Below are 22,882 nucleotides of genomic sequence, written 5' to 3' on the forward strand. Positions count from 1 at the left end.
CTGGACCAGGGGCATGTGTGAGGCATTAGTTCAGTTATCATCCCCGCCAGTGGCACACCCCCCCCCCAAAAGAGTTGCTAATTGAATTGATGACAGACTCCTTAGTATTCGTCCTTCAGTTTTTGTCTTCTAGTAAATTTTGTTCCTTCTTTTATTGGATAATGAGAGCTATGTTTCCCTTTCTGACTTAGCTACCAGAAATTACTAAACTAAATTTTGAGTTCATTTGCACTAACTATACTTAACTTTGGATGTCTGCAGTCCTCATTTGCTGTAGAGTTGTAAAATATTCATTTTACGGCTGCAGATGTAGCTCAGTTGGTAAAGGTTGCTGAGCACACACAAAGCCCTGGGCTTGATCTCCAGCACCACCTAAGCTGGGCATGGCAGCACAGTTCTATAATTCTGGCATTTGGAAGGAGGAGGCAGGAGGATCAGAAGTTCATCATTCTCAACTATTTAGGGAGTTTGAGGACAGCCTGGGCTGTTTGAAAACCCTGTCTCAAAATTTTATTTTAATAATGACTGGTTTCAATGTTGCCTGTTGTGAGTTGTCTCAAATCCTCAGTGTGAGGTGAGCAATGAACAATAGTGAGTTGGGCCTTGAGTGACAGCAAAGGGTCATTTCAGGGACACTGAGGTTAGGTTGGATGAAGTAATACTGGCTGAGGGCTGGAGAGGTGGCTCAGTGGTTAAGAGTACTGCTTCTCTTCCAGAGGATCTGAGTTCAATTCCCAGCACCCACATGATGGCTCACAGCTGTCTGTAACTCCAGTTCCAGGAGATCTAACACCCTCTTCTGGCTTCTGTGAGCACAGCATGCATGTGCACAGATATCCATGCAGGCAAAATATCCTTCCCATAAAATAAGTTCATAGTGCTTATACTCCTGAAGATGACAGCTCTTAGTAGAGCTGGGCGGTGGTGAATGAGTGGATAATACCTCCTCTTCTTTCCTGGGACTCTTAGTTCTCATTCCCCCTTTCACGAAACCAAATGACTCACCAGCATGCAGATTTATAACCAGAAGTCCAGAAAGATCTTGTCTCGGGGTTGGGGATTTAGCTCAGTGGTAGAGAGCTTGCCTAGCAAGTGCAAGGCCCTGGATTCGGTCCTCAGCTCCAAAAACAGGAAAAAAAAAAAAAAAAAAGAAAGAAAGAAAGAGAAAAGAAAAAGAAAAAGAAAGAGAGAAAGAAAGATCTTGTCTCACTGGCTCATCTCTACTCTGTCCAAAGAAATGAAGTGCATTCCCCAAGGTCACACTGCTAATTGGAGCAGAGAACGCATGCCTGGGTCTATATTACACTGTAGAACGCAGCAGCTCCTTTTTGCTCCAGAAAAGTCCCATGAGAGAGGTAGCGGAGTGTATGTTTTTTTTAGTTGCAAATATCTCAGATGCAATATATTATAATACCAAAATGTCAGGTAACTTGGGTTTGATCTCAGCCACATCCATTCTCTTGACTCTTTGAACAGCTTTTTGTAAGGTCTCATGAATCCAAGGTAGCCTTGACCTTGCTAGATAACCTCTTCTGAATGTGGGATTAAGGCCTCAACCACACTGAGTTTCAGTCAGTTCTGGGGTCCAAGCCAGAGCTATGTGCATGCTGGACGAGCACTTTCCCCTCTGAGCTCTGTCCCAGTCCTGAGTATGTTCTGTTTTCTATGCTGAAGACAGACTGTGGCAGAGTAAACACCGAGTCCACATCGATGTTAACAGGAAGGAGTGAGACACAGACCCGCATGGAGAGAGGGTATTAAGACCACGGATATGAGCACTTGTCTGTCTGCACCCACCATCTAATCTTTAGGCCTCTTAAAGGTAAAAGGATGCTTTAGTAATTTTTATATCTAAAGAACATTAGCGTATCTAACAGAAATCTTAGCAGGTAGCCCAGTGCACCTTGAAGCCAACTGTGGTGTTCAAGCTGACTTTGAACACAGGAACTTTCTTCAGCCTCCCGAGTGCTTGAACCGGCATGAACCATTGTGCTGAGCCCCGAATCGACTCTCAGTGGTTGTATGTGTCCACTGCAAAGTGTAAGGCACCATGCCATCACTGCCCTGTTAACATCGATGTGGACTCGGTGTTTACTCTGCCACAGTCTGTCTTCAGCATAGAAAACAGAACATACTCAGGACTGGGACAGAGCTCAGAGGGGAAAGTGCTCGTCCAGCATGCACATAGCTCTGGCTTGGACCCCAGAACTGACTGAAACTCAGTGTGGTTGAGGCCTTAATCCCACATTCAGAAGAGGTTATCTAGCAAGTTCAAGGCCGTGGCAGTGTCTCTGTTTCCCCACTGAAGAGTTGAAATGCTAAAAGGATTTTGATATTTTTTTTCCTACAGGGGACATGGTCTCAAAGTACCGGGAACCTTTGATCCATACCTTCCTGCGGGGAGTGAAAGACCCAGATGGTGCACACAGGGCCAGCAGTTTATCCAACCTGGGGGAGCTGTGTCAGCGCCTGGACTTCCTGCTGGGCCCCGTGGTTCATGAGGTGCTGTATGCAGATTCTGTCTCTCCGTTTGTTTTGCACGAGACTGTGATGATGCAAGGGACCTTGCATCAGGAGATCTGTGGTCTTTTCCGTTTGCTGCTGCCTTCCTCGGACTGGACAGACCAGTCATTTAACCTCTCTAGGCTGCCCATTTAGACCCCCCCTCCTCAACTTAGTTCATTTTAACATTTTATTTATTTTTAAATATTATACAAAGTGTTTCATTATGAGATTTTCACACAGAGGTGTTGCATCTCCCAGAGGAGAGGATCCCAGCTGAGCTGAGGGGCTCAGGAGCCTCAGCCCACTTCTTCCCTTCTTCCCTTCAGTGCTTCATGGCTTCTGATGAGAGAGTTATACCAGACAGAAGACCTCATATTTATTGGAGAGGTGGAAGGACACATCCAGGATGGAAGGAGCACATAGCAGGAACTCTCTCTGTTTAGGCTTTCTCAGGGGTGGAGCTTTCTACACAGAGCTTTCTAGTGTGAGGATTGGTGGGATTTCAAGTTCTGAGCTTGGGGAAACTCAGGGATTAGTGGGTTTTCCTGTTCAGGGATTGGTGTGATTTCATGCTCAAAACTTGGTGGGTTTCTGTGGAGGTTCAGAGATGGGTGGGTTTTTATATCTAGGGATTGGTGGCTTTTGTTCAGACTCTTCACCTAAAATTAGCATAATCCGGGGAGGGTCCTGTTAGGGGGATTGAGATGACCTTTGTGGCAGTTGCTTAGGCTAGACCGCCTTTGTGACATTAGGGAGGTCTGGAGAGGGGCCTGGCTGCTGGAGCTCCTCAGGCTTGGGCCTTGCCACTTCCTGCCTTGAGGGTTTACAAAGTTTTCAAAGGGAGTCCACAGCTGGGAAGGCACTTGAGTGGCGCGAATATCCAACACTGCACCCAACACCTTCCCTACCTTTCACAGTCCATTTTAGTTTCATGATTTACACACACACACACACACACACACACACACACACACACACACACGATTACAGGTAGATGAACATGTATACACATGTGCATGTACACATATAAAAATAAAGCATTTTATTCAAATGTGAGAGAAATCATGCAGTGTTTATCTTTTTAAATGTGAGCTACTTCCTTCAAGATACCTTTCAGTTCAACTCATTTTCTCACCGTGTGTGTGTGTGTGTGTGAGTGTGTGTGTGTGTGTGAGTGTGTGTGTGAGAGAGTGTGTGTGAGTGTTTGTGTAAGTGTGTGTGTGAATGTGTGTGTGAGTGTGTGTGAGTGTGTGTGAGAGTGTGTGTGTATGTGCGAGTATGTGAGTGTGTGTGTGTGAGTGTGTGTGTGAGAGTGTGTATGTGTGTGTGAGTGTGTGTGTATGTGTGTGTGTGTGACTGTGTATGTGTGTGTGAGTGTGTGTGTATGTATGTGTGTGTATGTGTGACTGTGTGTGTATGTATGAGTGTGTGTCTGTGAGTGTGTGTGTATGTGTGAGTGTATGTGTGTGTAGTTGTGTGTGTGTGAGTGTGTGTATGTATGTGTGTGTGTATGTGTGAGTGTGTGTGTATGTATGAGTGTGTGTCTGTGAGTGTGTGTGTATGTGTGAGTGTATGTGTGTGTAGTTGTGTGTGTGTGAGTGTGTGTGTATGTATGTGTGTGTATGTGTGAGTGTGTGTGTATGTATGAGTGTGTGTCTGTGAGTGTGTGTGTATGTGTGAGTGTATGTGTGTGTAGTTGTGTGTGTGTGTGTGTGTGTGTGTGTGTGTACTTGAGCCCGTCCCATTTCTTTTCCTCATTCATCTCTTAGGCGGGACCTACTTCCTAACTATAACGGACAGTACAGCAATCAGCATGTATGTGCTAGTAGATCTATGGTAGGACACAGAGACTTTGGGGAGCCAATTAATTGTTGATTCCCTAATAATCTATATGCTTACTCTAATGATTTCTTAACCTTAACTTTCCCATTTGTTTCTTTATTGAAAAATGTCTTTCACATTAAACATCCCTACTCTAAAATCCAAAATGTTGATGCCAATATGATCTCACAATTAGAAAATTCTCTATACCATGAAACTTGGTACAATTCATAAAATTATTTAAAATGCTGTATAGAGCCAGGCAATGGTGGCACTTGAGAGGCTGAGAGAGATAGATCTCTAGGTTTAAGGCCAGCCTGGTCTACATAGTGAGTTCTAGAACAGTCAGTGCTACACAGAGAATCCCAGTCTTGGAAAAACAAACAAACAAACAAACAAAAAGTTGTATAGAATTACCTTCTGACTAAGTGTCTAAAATTTATATGAAATATAATTAAATTTAATGTTCTACAAAAAATTTGAACTCCACAATAGTTTGGTCCCAAGCATTTTAGAAGAATGGACTTAGCCTATACAGTTAATTTCAGGTTCCATTTTCCTCGCCCTTGCATAAAAACAACTAGTGAATTGTTATAAAGATTCTGGTGTGGCTGACAAATTTGAAGAAGCTTTGAAGGCGAGCTAGACTGACCTTTTCTTCATTCTCTGGGTCATCTGGGAGTCATTTCTAGTTACCCTAAAGTCTTAGACAAATACTCTTGATGGCCCTCCTTGGTCACACAGGCACCAAGTGGTCATCTCAGAGCTGCCAGGATCCATACCTGTTGTAAAATTCGAGGCCAGTCACTGAACATGGTGATCCCTGAACCCAAACTTGAAGACCAGCTTGCCTCTTCAATCCCTGGCTTATTCCCTTTCTCTTAAGGATGTCACAGCATAGAGCATAGTGAGCTATTGTCTATAACACCTAGGAAGTGTCAGATTTTGTTTCTCTTTTCATTATTGGAGACTCCTTGACATGTTGAAAGAAAACCAAATTGCTAAACCTTCTTGGGAATGGGAAACTGGGGCCCAGCTTGATCCTTTCCTGACTTGTTTCACATGAGCAAATGATTTAGATTCTGATTTAGTGTCTTCTTTGTTGTTGTTGTTGTTTGTTTGTTTGTTGTTGCTGCTGCTTCGTTTAGGGTTTTTTTAACCTTGAAAATGCTATTAAAATACCCATGGTGTAGTCTGCTACAGTGTGATGAAGCGTTTGTGTCTCATGTAATGATCTATTCAATGGATTTTCTTGGAAGCTTGCTACATTCTCAAGCAGTTTTCTAAGACATCTCATTTTTCAAAATACACAACATTGCTTATATTCATAGAGATGCTATTCTAGAAAATAGACAGTAAAGAATTTCACGGTTGGGCTGGAGAGAAGGCTCAGCGGTTAAGAGCACTGACTGCTCTTCCAGAGGTCCTGAGTTCAATTCCCAGCAACCATATGGTGGCTCACAACCATCTGTAATGGGATCTGATGCCCTCTTCTGGTGTGTCTGAAGACAGTGACAGTGTACTTATATACATAAAATAAATAAATCTTAAAAAAAAAAGGAAAGAAAACCAAACAAACAAAATTGTATTTAAAAAAGAAAAAAAAGAATTTCACGGTTGGACCAGTGAGATGGCTCAGAAGGTAAAGATGCTGTGCCAGAGTCTAATGATCTTTTAACCCCTGGACCCATGTGATAGAAGGAAAGGACTGACTCCCAATGTTAGCCACTGATCTAAGAGATGGTTTATTGTGGCTCACAGGCTCTCATGGTGGGGACTTTGAAGCAAGAGCATGAGGTCACATTGCATCTGCAGACAGGAAAGCAGAAAGGCAGTGCTGGTGCTCAGCCTGCCTGCTGTTTTTATTCAGTCTGGGACCCCAGCCTGCAATGGAGCCACCCTATGTAGAGTAGCTCCTCTCACCTCCATGAGAAGAGCATGCCTAGAGGTTTGTTTGCATTGTGATTCAAAATCTCATCAGGTTGACAATCAAGATTAGCTCTCACACCAGGTAGCTCTTACTGGGGAGGTGATGTTTGAAGCCAAGCATTTTGTCTTTCTGTGTTTAGGCGTTTCTTTAAGGAAGCTCTGGGTCCTTTGGGGTAGGCTGGTGGTGACATTGATGTTGGTGAGCAGCTAGGCAGTGAAGAGTGGGGTCCCAGTGCCCTCAGATGTCCAGGGCCTTCAGTGAGCCTTTTGTTAGGGACTGAAGATAAAAGTCACTTTGCCTTCTTTTTTTTTTTTTTTTAATGTTTTTTTTTTAATTTATTTATTATATATAAGTACACTGTAGTTGTCTTCAGACACACCAGAAGAGGGCATCAGATCTCATTACAGATGGTTGTGAGCCACCATGTGGTTGCTGGGATTTGAACTCAGGACCTCTGGAAGAGCAGTCACTGCTCTTAACCGCTGAGCCATCTCTCCAGCCCATCACTTTGCCTTCTGAACCTGAGGCATCTAGTGGAAGACAGCCACCAGTGACTCCATGGCAGACCCCAAGAGGTGCTGGAGCATCAGAGAAGTCCCTGGCTGTCTTAGGGTTTCCACTGCTGTGAAGAGACACCATGACACTGCAACTCTTAGAAAGGACAACATTTCATTGGGGCTGGCTTACAGTTCAGAGGGCTAGCCCATTATTGTCACAGTGGAAGCATCTATATGCAGGCAGACATGGTGCTGCAGGAGTGGCTGAGAGTTCTACGTCTGGATTGGCAGGAAGCGGGAAGAGACAGGAGACACTGGGCCTGATTTGAGCATCTGAAACCTCAAAGCCCACTTCTTGAGACCTGTAGTTTTTTACTGCATTATTTCCAAAACTTTTCCTGGTTATTAATAAGATGTAAGCATAAAAAGGGTATAACAAGATGTTGTCATCATTCTCCTCCTCCCCCTCCCTCACCTCTTTCTCTTACAGTGCTGAAGATCAAATCTAGGGCCTTGCACAAGCTAGCCAAACATTCTCCTACTGAGCTGCATCCCTGAACCCCAGAATTAGTCTTCATTCTCCTTCTCCTATCCTCTAGTTTCTATCATGTTCTTAGCATGTGGTGGGTACTGTGTTACCTAATCAATGACAACTGCATAGGACAGTAAGGCAATCTGGGATGACTAGTTCCTGCAGGTTTGAAAGTAGTCACATTAGCATGCACTGAGTACCTTACGTATGTCAACCGATCTAGTGCTAACAGAGGAAACTGAGGCACAGAAAGACTGAACCAGTTGCCAAAGTATGCAGGGATCAGGTGGCAGGGCTGGGGTTGGAATGTGGGCACTTGGTTCCAGGATTCACCCTCTTTACCATTTTCCTGTGTTGTCTCCCAATGTTTACAGCGGACTCAGATTGCCTTTGTGCCTTAAAACTAAAGTGTTGCCATTTTAGAAAAGCCACAGGCAGGAAGGATCATGCAGCTCTTGCTTTAACAGAACCTGAATTGGGGAGGAAAAAAACAAAAAAAACTTCAGACAGCAATGTATTCCCTCTGATTTGAAAACCTAGTTCCTCCCATATAATTTCCGCCTGCTCCTCTTAGATGTTCTTCTTCTGTAGCATCCCACGCTCGCCTTGTCAGTGCCAAGCCAGCCACCTTAGGTGGACTGCAAGTTTGAACATGCTTGGAGACCTGCCAGGTTTAGAGTTTCATCCTCTAAGCCCTTCTTTAGGCAGACAGTTTTTGTGGTGCACACACACACTGTGTGTGTGTGTGAGAGAGAGAGAGAGAGAGAGAGAAAGAGAGAGAGAGAAACAGAGACAGAGACAGAGACAGACAGGCAGAGAGAGAGAGAGAGAGAGAGAGAGAGAGTGAGAGAGAGAGAGAGAGAGATAGGCAGAGAGAGACAGACAGGCAGAGAGACTGAGAAACAGATACATATGCAAGGCAAGTCTCTCCCACTGAGCTGTATTCCGAGCCATTGGATTTTTTTAGGCTGCCACAGCTTTCAGGGTACTTGAATTACAAGTTTGCTCCATTCTGATGGCTCATCTTCATCGTCAGCTTGATAGGCTTTCCAGCCCCCTCTGGTTGTTTCTATGAGGGTATTTCCAGGAGACTTAGCTTAGAGAGGGTAGTCCCCTCTCACGATCTTTGACTGAACAAAAAGAGACAAAAAGAGAAGCCAGCTGAGTACCAGCTTTCATCTGTCCCTGCTTCCTGACTGCAGAGGGAGCAGGACCTTAGTCATCTTCTGCCATGCCGCCCCACTCTAATGGACTGTAGCCTCTCTTTTTCTGCGAGCCAAAATAAATCCCTCCTCCCTTAGGATGCTTCTGTCAAGTGTTTTGTCACAACAAAGGAAATAACTAATACAGACAATTGATATCAAGAAGTGGGGCCTAAGCCTGACCACCCTGAGAAGGGCTTTCACGATTCAGCTGCCAAGGTCCCACAGAGGCCACTACAACCGAATAGAAGAGGCATTCTCGATCTCAGGCTGGCAACAGACTTGATGACATCATCCACAGGCATGCAAAATGCAAGTTGTCATGCAAGGATGCACCAAGGTTTCAGAAAGTCACTAAAGCCAAGCTGTGCAAGGCAGGGTGGGATTCCCTGCAGCGAGAGCCTCACAGGCCCTCGGGCATTCTAAATTGAAATGGAAACCTATAATGTTGGAAATACAGGACTATGGGCTGTCCACCAAGGAAAACTGAGGCTCAGAGCAGACTCGTGTGCCATATGTGATGGAACTGGAGGTGGGAGCTTCCCAAGGCCCTTGGCACATATACGATGTCACTAAGGGTCCCAAGATGCCAGTTGGAGAGCTAGGGTTTAGTTCTGTTCTGACAGGCTTCAGGTTTGCTTGGTATTTTCTGGCTAATCCCCTCAGTCTTCCCTATGGGAACATAAGTGTTTAACTGAGCCATTGTATCTGAGACAGATGCTTTTCTTTGTGTTTTGTTTTATGGGGGTTCACAGTGAAGAGATTGCCTTGAGTAGTGACTGAGACTCTGACCTTGAACGATGGTGGGACTGTTTCGACTTCAGAGAGTCTTGGGGATGAATTGACTTTGCCTTATGAGATGGCTGAGAGCCTTTGAGGACAAAAGGTGAACTATCCTGAGTTGAAAGCAATGTGCTTAGCCTGGCAGTGGTTTGCACAGGCCTTTAACCCAGCACCAGCAGGCAGAAGCAGGTGGGTCTCTGTGGATGGAGGTCTATTTGTAGTTAATCTTGCTGGATTTATAATCCCCCAGAGACACACCCAGAGGGATCAGTGAGGGTGTTTCTAGAGAGATTTAACTGGAAGAGAAGACTCACCCAGTGGGCTGGAGTCTCAGACTGAATGGAAAGAGAAAGGGGAGACATAAGGTGAACATCTGCATTCATCTGTCTACTTCCTGGCTGTAGCTGCCTCATGTTCCTGTGTCCATGCCTTTCCACAGTGAGAGACTTTATTCCTTCTTAAGCTATGAGCCAAAATAAATCCTTATTCTCCAAGATGTTTCTGAAAGGTATTTGGTCTCAACAATGAAAGAGATAACTAATGAAACACCGCTTAGCTGCCAATTTTTGTTTGTTTAATTTTTAGTTTTTGTTTTTTAATGACAGAGTTTTTCTGAGTAGCCCTGGCTGTCTTGTCCTGGAACTCACTTTGTAGACCAGGCTGGCTTTGAATTCAGAAATCTGCCTGCCTCTGACTCCCAAGTGCTAGGATTAAAGACCTGCGACACCATCACCCAGCAGCTGCGGATTCTTTAGTAGGTCATTTTATTTAGTCATTCAGTAGACATATTATGAACACATACTCTGTGCCAGTTGGGCCTATAGCCAAGCCATTGCTGGATGGTGAGAGTCAGATGTGAACACAGGAAGAAAATCTCTGTCCTCACAGATCCGACACTCTGGAGACCAGGTGTACAGAGTAGATAAATATTTCACGCCACAACAGCAAGTCACTAGGAAGTTACACCTACTGAGATAAGAGGCAGTTATTTGTTGGACACAAATGGCATGGACAAGCAAAGTGTTCCCCTGAGTGACATTTGAGCAAAGATGTGAGGAAAGAGGCTATCTACGTACCTGGAGGATAGCATTCCGTATGGGGCCTTGAGAGAGGAGGGGGGAGAAAGCAGCAGGAGCCAGCGCTGAAAGGGTAGTGGGGAGTCCACAGAGGGCTTTTCCTTTGTGTGAGATGAGGAGACAGAGCAGGAGAAATACAGTGATCTGATTTGTTCCCGATCACTGTGACATCATCATTAGCTCTTCAGCATCTAATGAGGCTTCTGAAACCTGCTGTGTGAGAGGTGCGTAGCCTCCCGCACTGATAGAGAAGGAACTTAACTTGATGTTAAGAGGAACGTGCTGTCTATCCACAATTCTCCTTCCTGGGCATTGGTCACATGCTTGGAACATTAGTGTGTATAGAAAAAGGACTCTTTCTGTCAAGAAATCTCAGTAGAGTATAAAATGGAAGACAAGAAAAGGATTCAGTAGACCAAGCACAGAGGGCTAGCACAGAACTGGGACCCTAAGTCATACTGGTTAGGAAGAGGAGATACATAACCTACTTTGTTAGAAAGTTGGAGCTCTTGATCCTGTGAAGGCTCTTTTCCTCAGTGTAGGGGAATGCCAGGGTGTTGAGGTGGGAGTGGGTGGATGGGAGGGGAAGCATCCTCATAGAAGCAGGGGGACGGGGTATGGGAGAGGGGGAACCAGGAAAGGGGATAACATTTGAAATTGAAATGTAAATATATAAACTATCCAATTTAGAGAGAGAGAGAGAGAGAGAGAAAGTTGAAAGTTGAACTCGCTGTTGAAACCTCCTTGGACACTCTTTCTCTGGGGACATCTGCCCCTCTCACTGTGGGATCTGACGAGAACTGTCCTAATTTGTCAGCGGTCCAGATTTGGGAGCATTCTGCATTTTATAAGGTGTTCGCTGGCAGGGAAGGAAGAAGTGAAGAGGTTCATCTTCATACTGGGAATCCAAGTTTTTCTTCTTTGTTGATGTCAAGATTTAGCCTGTTTAGAGTACATTGTCATTTTTTCCACAACTTCTTGTTCATATTAAACACTGTGTTGGGTGAAGCCAAACCTTGATAGGCTCTTTCAGCTTCAACACACTGTGTGAAGTAATGAGATTTTAATCCACCACAGGAAGAGGCCTGTCCTCAATCCAGCAAACACGGTGTGCCCCAAGCAAAGGCCTTTGAACAGTCTACTTAAGTAAAGTCCCTCATATGTGAGCTGTGAAGCCCGGTACTAGGTTACTGTTAGTAGTAGTTACTTTTCTATTGCTGTGATAAAACATGGCGAAGTTAATGTATGTGCGAAGGAGTTTATTTGGGCTTACCACTCAAGAGAGGTAGAGTCCATGATGGTGAGTGAAGGCATGATGGCAGGAAGCTAAAGGCTTACATCTTTTCTTATCACTCTTTCTTTTTTCCTTTTTTTAAAAGACATGTCTCTCTATGTAGCCCTGGCTGTCGTAGAACTTTCTGTGTAGACCAGGCTGGCCTTGAACTCAGAGATATGCCTGTCTCTGCCTCCCAAAGTCCTGGGATTAAAGGCATGTGCCAGCACATCCAGCAAGGCTCACATTTTGAACCATAAGCATAAAATAAAGAGAGCAACCTGGAAATGGGGCAAGGTGGACCCTCAAGCCTGCCCCACTGATGTACTTCCTCCAGCAAGGGCATACCTACTACTTAGGGTCCCCTAATGGCACTATCAGCTGGGGACCAAGTAGTCAAATGCCAGAGTCTTTGGGGGCATTCTTATTCAAGCTCGAAGTTTATCATAAGTGTTTCCACCATCGGTGCAGTTTCATACGTGACATACCTGAGACGAGACACTGATACTCTGGGAACCCTGAAGAAGCTCAGGTAACCATCATCGCTCCTGGCAGATTGAGTAAGATGAGCTCATAGTCAATGTTGGTTTGTAGCTCACCAATGGACCTAGTTTCAGACACATTAGCACACTAACTGAATTTTAACTAAAAAAGCTTTGGGGATAGGAAAGAAAACAGCTGCGACATTGAAGTCATGTTTTCTTGGTTCATACCCCAACTCCAGTAGCTTCCCTCCTGGATTGTCCAAAGTCAGTTATTGGTAAATTTACCATTTTATTGTTTATGTTTGTATAGTCTTACCTACACTTGGTGTGTACCAGCTGTTTGGGGCGTGATGGTTTTCCATGATTCCACCTGTGAAGAGAAAGCCTTTGGTAGTATGTTCATTAGAATATGTACACTGACTCTCAGGCAAGTGTCATGGATTAATACAAAACAGATTTCTGTCCTATGGGAGAACTTAGAAGTGGAAAGTGAGACTATTATACCAATTCATAAATTATTAAAGACCTTATGTCATGTCTGTGGCTTACCGAGGCTTTTAGAGATGGAAGGCAGTATTGAGTCTGTCCTTGGAGTTGGAGGTGAGAGACGAGCCATGGAGTTAACTAGACATGGAGTTGTCTAGCCTGTCAGACTAGACAGGTAGAAGGTGACAACCTTGCAGTCCCCTGCTTCTAGTGTTAAACAGAAGCGGATGGCAGCAGCTTATAGGAAGCCTAGTGTGACCTGGGCCTAGGGGCCGGGCTTGAACAGAAGGAACTGTTTTGACCTTTAAATGACACAAGGGCATATGAAGATCTCAGGGCCTTGACAAGCCTTTCCATATTCATAAGATGTGGTCACGGTAGTAGAGGTATTAAAGGATGTTCACGGGCCTTTGTGATCTTAGGTCCCAGACAGTGATTGTCCTGCTTGTGGCCTACCATTCCAGCCATCCCTATAGGAACACCGTTCTTTCTACTTTACCTTCAAGATACCATAGCGACTGAAGAATCAACTTTGAAGAGAAAGCCCTTTTCCAAACAGGGTGCTTCTCCCTGGACATCCAAATGCTAGCTGAACAGTGAGAGCCAGGCTCGCACTGAGAACTGAGGCACAGGGAGACACCAGTAGGGTTCTAAAAGGGGAACCTTGCTCTCCCAAACCGGAATCTCGGGTCTCAAGCTAGACCTTGAGAAGCGAGGCTCGTGACATTGCTCTGGGTTGGCTTCCTGTGTTATGAAACCAAGTAAGAGCTTTCATGTGTCTGGAAAGACACAGCCTAGCTGTAACTTGTTTCTCTGCCTTCAGTTCCTACCTTATAAATACTAAGCTTGAAAGTAGAGGTAGCTATTACACTGTTGCCTCTTTGGAGGTGGCCCAAGGAATTCCTTTTAGGACTAAAATGCTTCTACCGTTAATGCCAGGGGCATGGAAGTTGCTCTTGCTGGCCTTGGACTTGGGAGTCCCAGGTCCAAAGCACAAGTAGCTTACTGGATCTTACTGAGCAGCAGCTCCCCATGTGTTCCCTTTCGAACTGCACGTTTATATAATGGATGCACAACTTGGTGGAATGCCAGCACATCACAGATGCAATTATACTTCAGAACAAGCCTCCTCCTTGTAATCTCTGCCATCACTGATTAATTAGACACTTTGAACTCTGCCCAACTGTTTGAAAGCTGTGAAAAATACAACCTGCATAGTTAAAATTTCTACGCGGGCCCATTTCCTCATTGTGCTTCATTCCCCATCCTTTGAACATAATAAGTGTTTATACATGTTTTCTAATACACGATCTGGCGATTTTCTTATCGTGGCTAGAATTCCCTCCACTGTCAGCCAAGAAGTACAAGCACACAATGAAAACTTAATAGCAAAACTATGTTAGAAGCCAATTGAATCATTTAGACAAACTCAGCTTGTTATTGCCATAGGACACAAAAACGTCATGTTTCTCCTTTTGGAACTTGCATGGATGCTCAGAAAAGCTTCTTGTTGTTGTTAATGAAATCTCTTTATTAAAGTTTTACAGTATTTTTGTGATTGTGAGGAACAAGTGTAGGATAGCTAGTACAGGATTAGAAAATTTCTCTCTCCCTCTCCTCTTTTCTCTTCCTCCCTTCCCCTCTTCCCTCGGTCTCTCCCTCCTCCCTCAGTCTCTACCTCTTCTCTCAGTCTCTCCCTCGGTCTCTCCCTCCTCCCTCAGTCTCTACCTCTTCTCTCAGTCTCTCCCTCCCTCTCCCTCCTCCCTCAGTCTCTCCCTCCTCTTTCAGTCTCCCCTTCCTCCCTCAGTCTCTCCCTCCTCTTTCAGTCTCCCCTTCCTCCCTCAGTCTCTCCCTCCTCTTTCAGTCTCCCCTTCCTCCCTCAGTCTCTCCCTCCTCTTTCAGTCTCCCCTTCCTCCCTCAGTCTCTCCCTCCTTCCTCCCTTAGTCTCTCCCTCCTCTCTCAGTCTCTCCTTCCTCCTTCAGTCTCCCCTCCCCCAGTCTCTCCCCCCTTACCCTCCTCCCTCTGTCTCCCCCTCCTCCTCCTTCAGTCTCTCCCTCCTCTCTCAGTGTGTGTGCCAGCTTCAGACTCAGGTCCTCATGCTTGTACAGCATGCAGTTTCCCCCGCCCCACACTATCTCATTTTTGTTACATATAATCCTTAGCTATGTATATATGGCACCAGTGTGTGTGTGTGTGTGTGTGTGTGTGTGTGTAGATCAGAAGACAGTTTTCAGGGGTCACTTCTTTCCTTTCCCCTTTGTATGGGTTTCAGAGATAGAGCTCGGGTTGCCAGGCTTGAGCAGCTCACACCCGTACCCTCTGAGCCATTTGACTGGCCCATATGATACCATGTTTTACAACTAAGTTCTAGTCTTTCCTTTCTGAGATAGAATTGTCTACAGAAGTGCCTGAGTGCTAAAAGATCTGTTCCACAAAGGAAGAAACTCAAGCAGAATTGATCTCTCTCTCTCTCTCTCCCCCTCTCTCCCTCTCTTTCTCTCCCTCTCTCCCTCTCTCCCTCTCTTCCTCTCCCTCTCTCCCTTCCTCCCCCTCCTTCCCCTTCCCCCTTTCCCTCCCTCCTGCCTCTCTTCCCCCAACCTCCACCCCACCCCCTCCTTGTCTTTCTCTGCTCTCTTTTTGTATGCGTCCGGTTCACACTCAGGTCCTCATACTTGGAACTAGCAATGGTATCATTCCTAGAGTGTAACGCTAGGTTTGCTGGACTGGGTGGACATGCAGAGCAGTAGTCTCTCTCCTCCTAACTGCAGGGGCTTTCATCAGCATGCACCATTTTGTCAGGCCAGGATCTCTGAAGCTCCTTAGCTAGGTCCCAGCAACTGCTGTGACCCTTCTTTCCATCCTCTGATGGACGTCCCTAGCACCTACCACCTTCCTGTCCCTAAGTTTACAGAGACACTTGCATTTTGGCCTTTCCTTTTTTGAAATATATATATTGTAGACATCATGCCTCTCACTCCCTGGTTCCACCCCTGAATTTCAAACCAGATATTGACCTTTTCCAGAAAAGGTTGTCTACACCAAGACCTCTGCCACTAGATCTCAGCTTCTTCCTTGACCATGAGGAACTAAGCCACCACATTCTAAGCCAGACTGCTCCTGAGGACTGTGGTGGAGAGAAACACAGTTGGAGGCCTCTAGGTAATTATGCCATCCTGATTCCTACTGACTTCTCCCATCCCCTCCTAGGTGACAATCTGCCTGACTGCTGTGGCTAAAACAGACACTGACGTCCAAGTGCGCAGAGCTGCAGTCCACGTGGTCGTGCTGCTGCTTCGAGGACTCAGCCAGAAAGCAACTGAGGTAAGCCTGCCTCCCTCCTTATGTTGTCCTGGTGTCCACTCTTCCTTGCACAAGGCCCAGCTCAACCTTTTTCTTAGATATGAGTTGGTCAGCAGAGTTCTCATAGCAAGAAAATGGTATTGTTGGCGTGTCCAGTAAGAGTCTCTGCAGTGCACTAGATAGTTGCCCAGAACTGCCACAGGAAAACCACGCAGGTTTACAGAGGCCTAGAGTCCTTGCATTCTCTCGGGGCAGGTTCCAAGGTGAGCCTTGGAACACAGTCTCCATGCCCTGCATCCTGAACTCTGCTGACTTGTCTTTCTGACTCAGTCCGTTGTTCATGCTTAGGTGTAGTGGGCTTCATTTAAGAGACTGACTTCCTTGCCAGGTCTGAGTTCAATCCATTCTTCCCTTGTGGCATAAATTACATTTTTTTTTCTACCTTCAAGTGGGTTTGATTGGACCTCTCCCTGGTGGATAGCCAATTCAGGAAGAAAGTTTATGCATCCAAATGTGTGCTTAGATTGAGTGACCTCAAATTAATTTCTTTCTTGCTTCTAATCACCTTCCCAGCTGACTTCAGATAGAGCCAGCATTAATAATTCACTTGCTGGCATCCAGACTCATCTGTGGCTCGCACATCAGTATTTAACCAAACCTCCAGGAAGCCATTGTGAGAGGGATTGTTCTGCCACACAGAGAAGCTTTATTCACGCTTCTATTTTACCGTGTCAGGTTGCTGGTGCCTGTTTGTACATGTAGGCACTCTCAGTCAACCCCTTCCGACCTTCCATCCTTCCTCCATAAATACCTCCTTGCTATTGTTCAGTCTGGCAGCTGAATTTCCAAACGGCCACTTCCCTGCTTGTCACCGTCAGCTGCACCTCTTCGCCTTCTCATGAGCGTCGTCTATGGTAAGGTTGGATTAAATGAGCTCATGTGGCATGAACATGTTTTAAAAGCTTGACTACAGTGGCCTCAACAAGTAAGGATTTGTTTTTACAAATCCCAGGAACCAAGGATTTCTTAGCAACTCAGCTGTAGCAGGGCCTGTGTATCTGGAATTGTCATGGCCCTTTGTCTCCTGGCCACAGCGCAGCTACCATAGAGGTAGCCTCCAGAACTGACAGTTTCCTAACATCACCACCACCACCCCGTTCCAGCTTACTTTTGTTTTATTCATTAGCCAGAATGCTCACCTGACCACTCCCCACTGTAAGGTGTCTTGATGTTGAATTTAGCTGGCACATCTATGCTTGGAACAAAATCAAAGTTTAGTTAGCAAAAAAGATGGCAGGAAATGGATATTGGGGCTGTGGCTAATAGTGCTTCAAGAAAGTGGGGAGAAGATCTGCCTGAGTCACAGAGCTCTAGAGGAAGACGTGTGCAATGATGGAGTTCTCACAGACATGTGCACCATGACCTGACGGTTCATAGAATTAAATGAATTGTAAATTCTCAACAAAAACACAGCTCTTGTGGAAAACCTACTGTACAAATGAGAATTAAAAAACATCTGTGTTACATGGGTGGTGATGGTAGTTTAATCCTAGCACTCAGGAAGCAGAGGCAGGCAGATCTCTGAGTTCAAGAACAGCCTGGTCTACAGAGTAAGTTCCAGGACAGCCAAGGCTACACAGAGAAACCCTGTCTCAAAACAAAACAAACAACAAGACAACAACAACAAAAAAACAAACAAAAAACAAACAAACAAACAAAAAACGAAAAAAGAAAGAAAGGAGAGAAAAGGAAAGCTCAGTATGTCTGTCTTCCTTAGGATCTACAGGGCTGGAGTGTAGCTCAGCAGTGTAGCCTTTGCCCAGCCTTTAGCACAGGAAAGGCTCAACCACCAGCCACTCAAGAAACAACTTAGGCTAAGCTCAGTGTGGTGTACTTAAAATCCCAGCATTTAGGATTCGAGGCAAGTGGATCATGAGGTGAAAGCTAGCCTGGGCTACAGAGCATGACCTACCTCAAAGAACAACAAAATTTGTGAAGCTTTGGCAACTGTATCATGGTCCTTGTGTTGTTCTTTGCTGGTTTTCCCATATCAAGCAGCCTACAGGTGCCTGCAACTCCAGCTTCAGCCGATCTGATTTACCTCTGACCTCCTCGGCACACACACAGAGGTACACATGTGCATGCCAATAAATAGATAATAAAGAATAAAATATATTTAATATGTTACAACTTTGTGAGGATAAATCTAAGCTCAGTGTGTTAGTTTATCTTGTAACCCCAAAACTTGGAAGCTAGAAGCAGGAGGGTCAGGAGGTCAAGTTCACTGTCTGTTACAGAACAGGTGCTCCTGGGCTACAGGAATTAAATGAAACAGATCTGTAAAACTCTGGACATGGAGTAGAGCACACTTGTAGACCTCATGCTTAGTAGTCAAAGGCCTTGAGTTTGACCCCTAAGGTTCAAAAAGAAAAAAATCTGTTAGTGCATGAATCCTTACTGAGTATGAGTTACAGTATGCACACACGAGAGAGAGAGAGAGAGACAGACACAGAGACAGAGACAGAGAGATAGACAGAAATAGAAAGAGACAGAGAGACAGAGAAAGAATTAGAGAAAAATGATTGGTTTGCACAGTGAAAGAGGAAGCGGGAGCTCTAAAAGCCAGGTGTGCTGTTGTGTGTCTGTAATCGCAGCCCTCAGGAGGTGAGAGCAGATCAGTTGGCTGCCCTGACTACACTGCCAAGGTCCAGACTCACATGGACTACAGGCAAGAGGACAGAAATGTGATCGGGGCATCTCACCTCTGTGTCTCACTAATGGAAACAGCACAGCTGACCTCATCATACAGAGACTAACCCATGGCCTTGAAGATCTTTGTCACTTTCAAATAGTGGTGTAAATGGGAAATACCTCTCCTGTTCTCCAAACCTCTCTCTAGTCGCACTCACTAAAACTTCTAAATTGTGCTTACACATTGAAGGAGGAAAGGAGGGAGGGTGGATAGATGCCTGCCTGTCTCCCCACTGCATCCTTGAGACCAGGTGTGTAGAATCTTGTAACCATGGTGTGATTACACCCAGTGCGCTGTAATGAGGAGTGGGGATGTTGGCAGAGCTCATGCTGACGGTTCTCTTTGGAGCTGTGTGCCCCCAGGAACAGCTGAAATGAAAGTGCTGCTCTGTTGGTGATGTGCGTCTTCCTTCCTGTCCTGCTCATCACCATCTCCCCAGCTACAGCCAGAAGACAATGCTGGGTTTCATCTGTTGCTTGTGGATGAAACGCCTAGGACCTGTGGTGATGGCAGCTAGTCAGGGAGGTAGAGAGATAGATGGGGATAAAGAGGGAAGCCATCACTGCTGATAGGTCATAAGGTAGGTTTTAGCTCATTCCCATTTGAAAGTAGTCAGAGTTTTGTTTTGTAGCAGGCATCCCAAAATCTGCATGCACTTTCTCATGTGGGATGTGAGGGGTGGGTGTCTCTGAATTTTGTTTTAGCTTTAGACAGTATCTATTTAATATACAGTTTATAAGCCAGAGTTACCTTCTTTAAACTCTACTTAACCTTACCGAAAAATAAATTTGCTAAGAATACCCAGGAGAGGAGGCATGGCATGTTCAGACCTGTAACTAGTGTTGCTTTCAGAGGTAAGAACAGGCCTTCTTGACACAGAAAGAGCGAGCTGGGCAGCAGGGCAGAGAGGTGGCACGGGACTCCCACCTTCTTCCCAAGTTTGATCTCTGCCCAGGAGCTTGCTCATTCTATACAGTAGCGTAGAATATACACATTCATCAGTCCGTCCACAGACAGGAATTAGGGCAGTGGACACTGGCACTGCTTCCCATAGCAGCCGGACAGTCCGAGTCAGTACAGCAAGCAGCCTGCCTGAGAGAGGAAGGAGGAGCAGTCAGGTTCTTAAGAGGAGTCTTAGAGGGCCGACCGCGTGCATAGGAGTGTCTGTTTCCTTGGCTTTCAGTGTAGGACAAGTTAAGAAATTATTCGCTGAGGCTTGCAATACTGTAGGGACTTTAGCAAAGAGGACGTCTTAGCCAAGACTAAGGGATGGAGTCTAGTGACAGCAAGCTGCTAGGAAAAGACAGGCAACTTGAGAGAGGACCCAGAGAGCCCATCCCCAACCCTGCGTGTTTATGTCTGTGGCTGACCTCCAAAGCAGGAATATAGCTTCCTGCTTTAAAACACAAAACAAATCCAAAAATGCCCAGAGGATCCAGGGAGACGGCTAGGTGGGTAGGAGCAGCAGATGTGCAAGAATCTCGGGCTGACCTCAGCTCTCAGCACTGTCATGTGCACCTCTAACCCCAGCACTGAGGGCAAGGCAGTGAGATCAGCATGGCCATGGCGTGCCAACACCAGTGTAGCTCTAGGCTCCAAGATATAAGACCGAGAGAGGCACACCTGACATCTTCCTCTGGCCTCTGCACATGTGCACAGGTATGTACACATAGAGGCACACATGCATGCGTGTGTGCACAGTCATATGTGAATATGCACAGAAACTACAGACAATGCACTGTATACTGTACACAATCACTCACACACATAAAAAATAAAGAGTAAGCAAGTATGTAGCACAGTGATAGAATACTGGCTTAGCATGCATGGGTTCAGTCCCCAGCATCCCAAAAACTCAAAAGGAAAAAGGAAAGATGCATTTATCAGAAAGTGGGATGCAGGGTTTCCATAATTTCACATTGTAATACCTAAGCTACAATTAAAAGTTACACAGGATGGGGCTGTCTCAGCAGTGAAGAGCGCTTGCTGCTCTTACGAAGGATCCAGGTTCAGCTCTCATCACTGGTGTAGTGGCTAACAACTGTCTGGAACTCCAGTCCCAGAGGATCCAGTGCCTTCTCTGGCCTTAAAGAGCTTTGCACACATGTGTTGCACAAACACATAAAATAAAAATAAGTAAATCATTTTAAAAAGTTATTGGATATAATTAAAAGCAAAAAAGAGACAACGGGAAAAAAAATCAGTTCAAAGATAGAGGTTACCAATTCAAGGAACAAAGAGGCTTGTTTGTTTGTTTGCTTGTTTGTTTGTTTTTAAAGTACTTAAATAGTAGAACCAAGGCTATTAGGAGCCTGCCTTTTATTTCCAGTGGGAAAAAACCACCACCACCAACTAATTCAGTCCTCACAGTGACTTTATAAGGTGTAACTGCCATGAATAATGGAGAAATGGAGATAAAGCTGCATACATAATAAACAGGAAAAAGGAGCAGCTGGGCACAGTGACTCGAGCTGTAACCTCAGCCCTAGTCTACATAGCTCGATCCAAGCCAGCCCAGTCTACATAGCAAACCAGAACTAAGCAACAAAGCACCCAATTTAGAAACAATAAGTTGGCTGTGGAAGGACCCACTGGTAGGACATACTGAAGAGAGGGATCATGAGTTCCAGGCCAGCCTGAGCTAGACACTTATTTAAAAAAAAAAAAAAAAAAAGGCTTGGTGATGCTCACCTTTAACACCAGCACTACAGAGGCAGAGAAAATCTTTGAGAATTCAAAGCCACCCTGGGCTGTACAGAGAGTTCCAGGACAGGAAGAGACGTCTCAAACAAACCATGTCTCAACACAAACAAACAAAAGCGTGGTTTAGGGTCGACTATAGATTACCTACATAATGTGTGCCTTCTACATAGTTTATTGAGAATTGACTTCTAGGAGAACTATGACATCATCCTTTGCATGGAGGTTGCAGTGACCAAGCATTTTGTTCTGAAGTTCCTGTGTTAAGAGGTATATAGTAGTACCCATCTGTAGTCTCAGCTCCAAGAGCTGGGCAGGAGAGAGTTTACCTGAGCTGTATCAAGACCCTCCTCAAAAGACCAAAAAGGAAAAAAAGAAAAGAAAATTCTCAGGAGGAGACAATTCCGCCTTCCAGTCCCTAACTTTAATGCCAACAGAATAATCTCTCTCTGTTATGTCTAGTGGGAGGTCAATAGTAGATTTTGGAATTCATTCTTTCAGAGTGATAAGAATCAGTTATTTTTTAATATTTATTTACTGTGGGGACTGTACATGCCACAACATGTGCCACAGCATGTGCATGGTTTTAGGAAAACCTTCAGGATTAGTTCTCTCCTGCTACATGTAAGTCTTGGGCTTCAAACTCAGTCATCAGACTTAGAGGCAAGTACCTTTATCCACAGAACCATCTTGCTTCCTGGAGAAAAAAGAAAAGATCTTAACAACAGGTCTTCCAAAATAAGGCAAGCCTGCAGTTTCTACAGGGGTAAGAATTTAGCTTTATTAATTTTATGGTTGAGTCACCCTCTGAGTCAGATGAAAGCTTTCACCCTGCAGTGACTTCATTTCAAGGACAGTATTGGACTGTTTTGTTGGGGTTTGTTTATTTGGTTGGTTGGCGTTTTGTTTTGTTTTGTTTTGAGGTGAGGTCCCACGTAGCCTAGACTGGCTTGAAACACTATGTAGCCAAGAATGACCTTCAACATGATCCTCTGCTTCCATCACTCTCATGCAGGGGTTACCATGTCTAGCTTTTGTTTTTTGAGCTGGAATATCTTAGTTTGGACCATTACTGCTGTGATAAAACACCATAACCAAGTAACATATGGAAGAAACAGTTCATTTGGCTTACACTTCCATATCACGCTCATCACTGAAGAAAGTCAAGACAGGAACTCAAAACAGGTCAAGAACTTGGGGCAGGAACTAATGCAGAGACCATGAAAAAATTGTTTACTGACTTGCTTCACATGTTTTGCTAAGCCTGCTTTCTTATAGAAGCCAGGACCACCAGCCTAGGGATGGCACCACCCACAGTGGGCTGGACTCCCTCATCAATCACTAATTAAAAAAATAATCAATAGGCTTGCCCACAGCCCAACCTTTAGAGGCATTTTCTCAATTGAGGCTCCTTTCTCTCTAATGACTATTGATTATGTTAAGTTGACAGAAAACCAGCCAGCATATGGAGTTTCTATGAAACTCAGGCTAACCTAGAACTCACGATGATCTGTATCTGCCTCAGAGTGAGATCCCAGGA

The 22,882-nt window shown here is 45.0% G+C and overlaps 1 protein-coding gene across 3 annotated transcripts in view; it reads left to right on the forward strand.

Moving 5' to 3' along the window:
* Tango6 (transport and golgi organization 6 homolog) overlaps positions 1 to 22,882 on the forward strand; it is a 187,759-nt gene that overhangs the window by 133,939 nt on the left and 30,938 nt on the right. For all 3 annotated transcript variants that reach the window (XM_063278042.1, XM_006255568.5, NM_001427103.1), the window contains 2 exons: positions 2,351 to 2,502; positions 15,798 to 15,911. In XM_063278042.1, the coding sequence (XP_063134112.1) occupies positions 2,351 to 2,502; positions 15,798 to 15,911 (266 nt within the window). The remainder of the gene's footprint in view (positions 1 to 2,350; positions 2,503 to 15,797; positions 15,912 to 22,882) is intronic.

The sequence above is a fragment of the Rattus norvegicus genome, chromosome 19, assembly GCF_036323735.1.
Source record: "Rattus norvegicus strain BN/NHsdMcwi chromosome 19, GRCr8, whole genome shotgun sequence".
Taxonomy (NCBI): domain Eukaryota; kingdom Metazoa; phylum Chordata; class Mammalia; order Rodentia; family Muridae; genus Rattus; species Rattus norvegicus.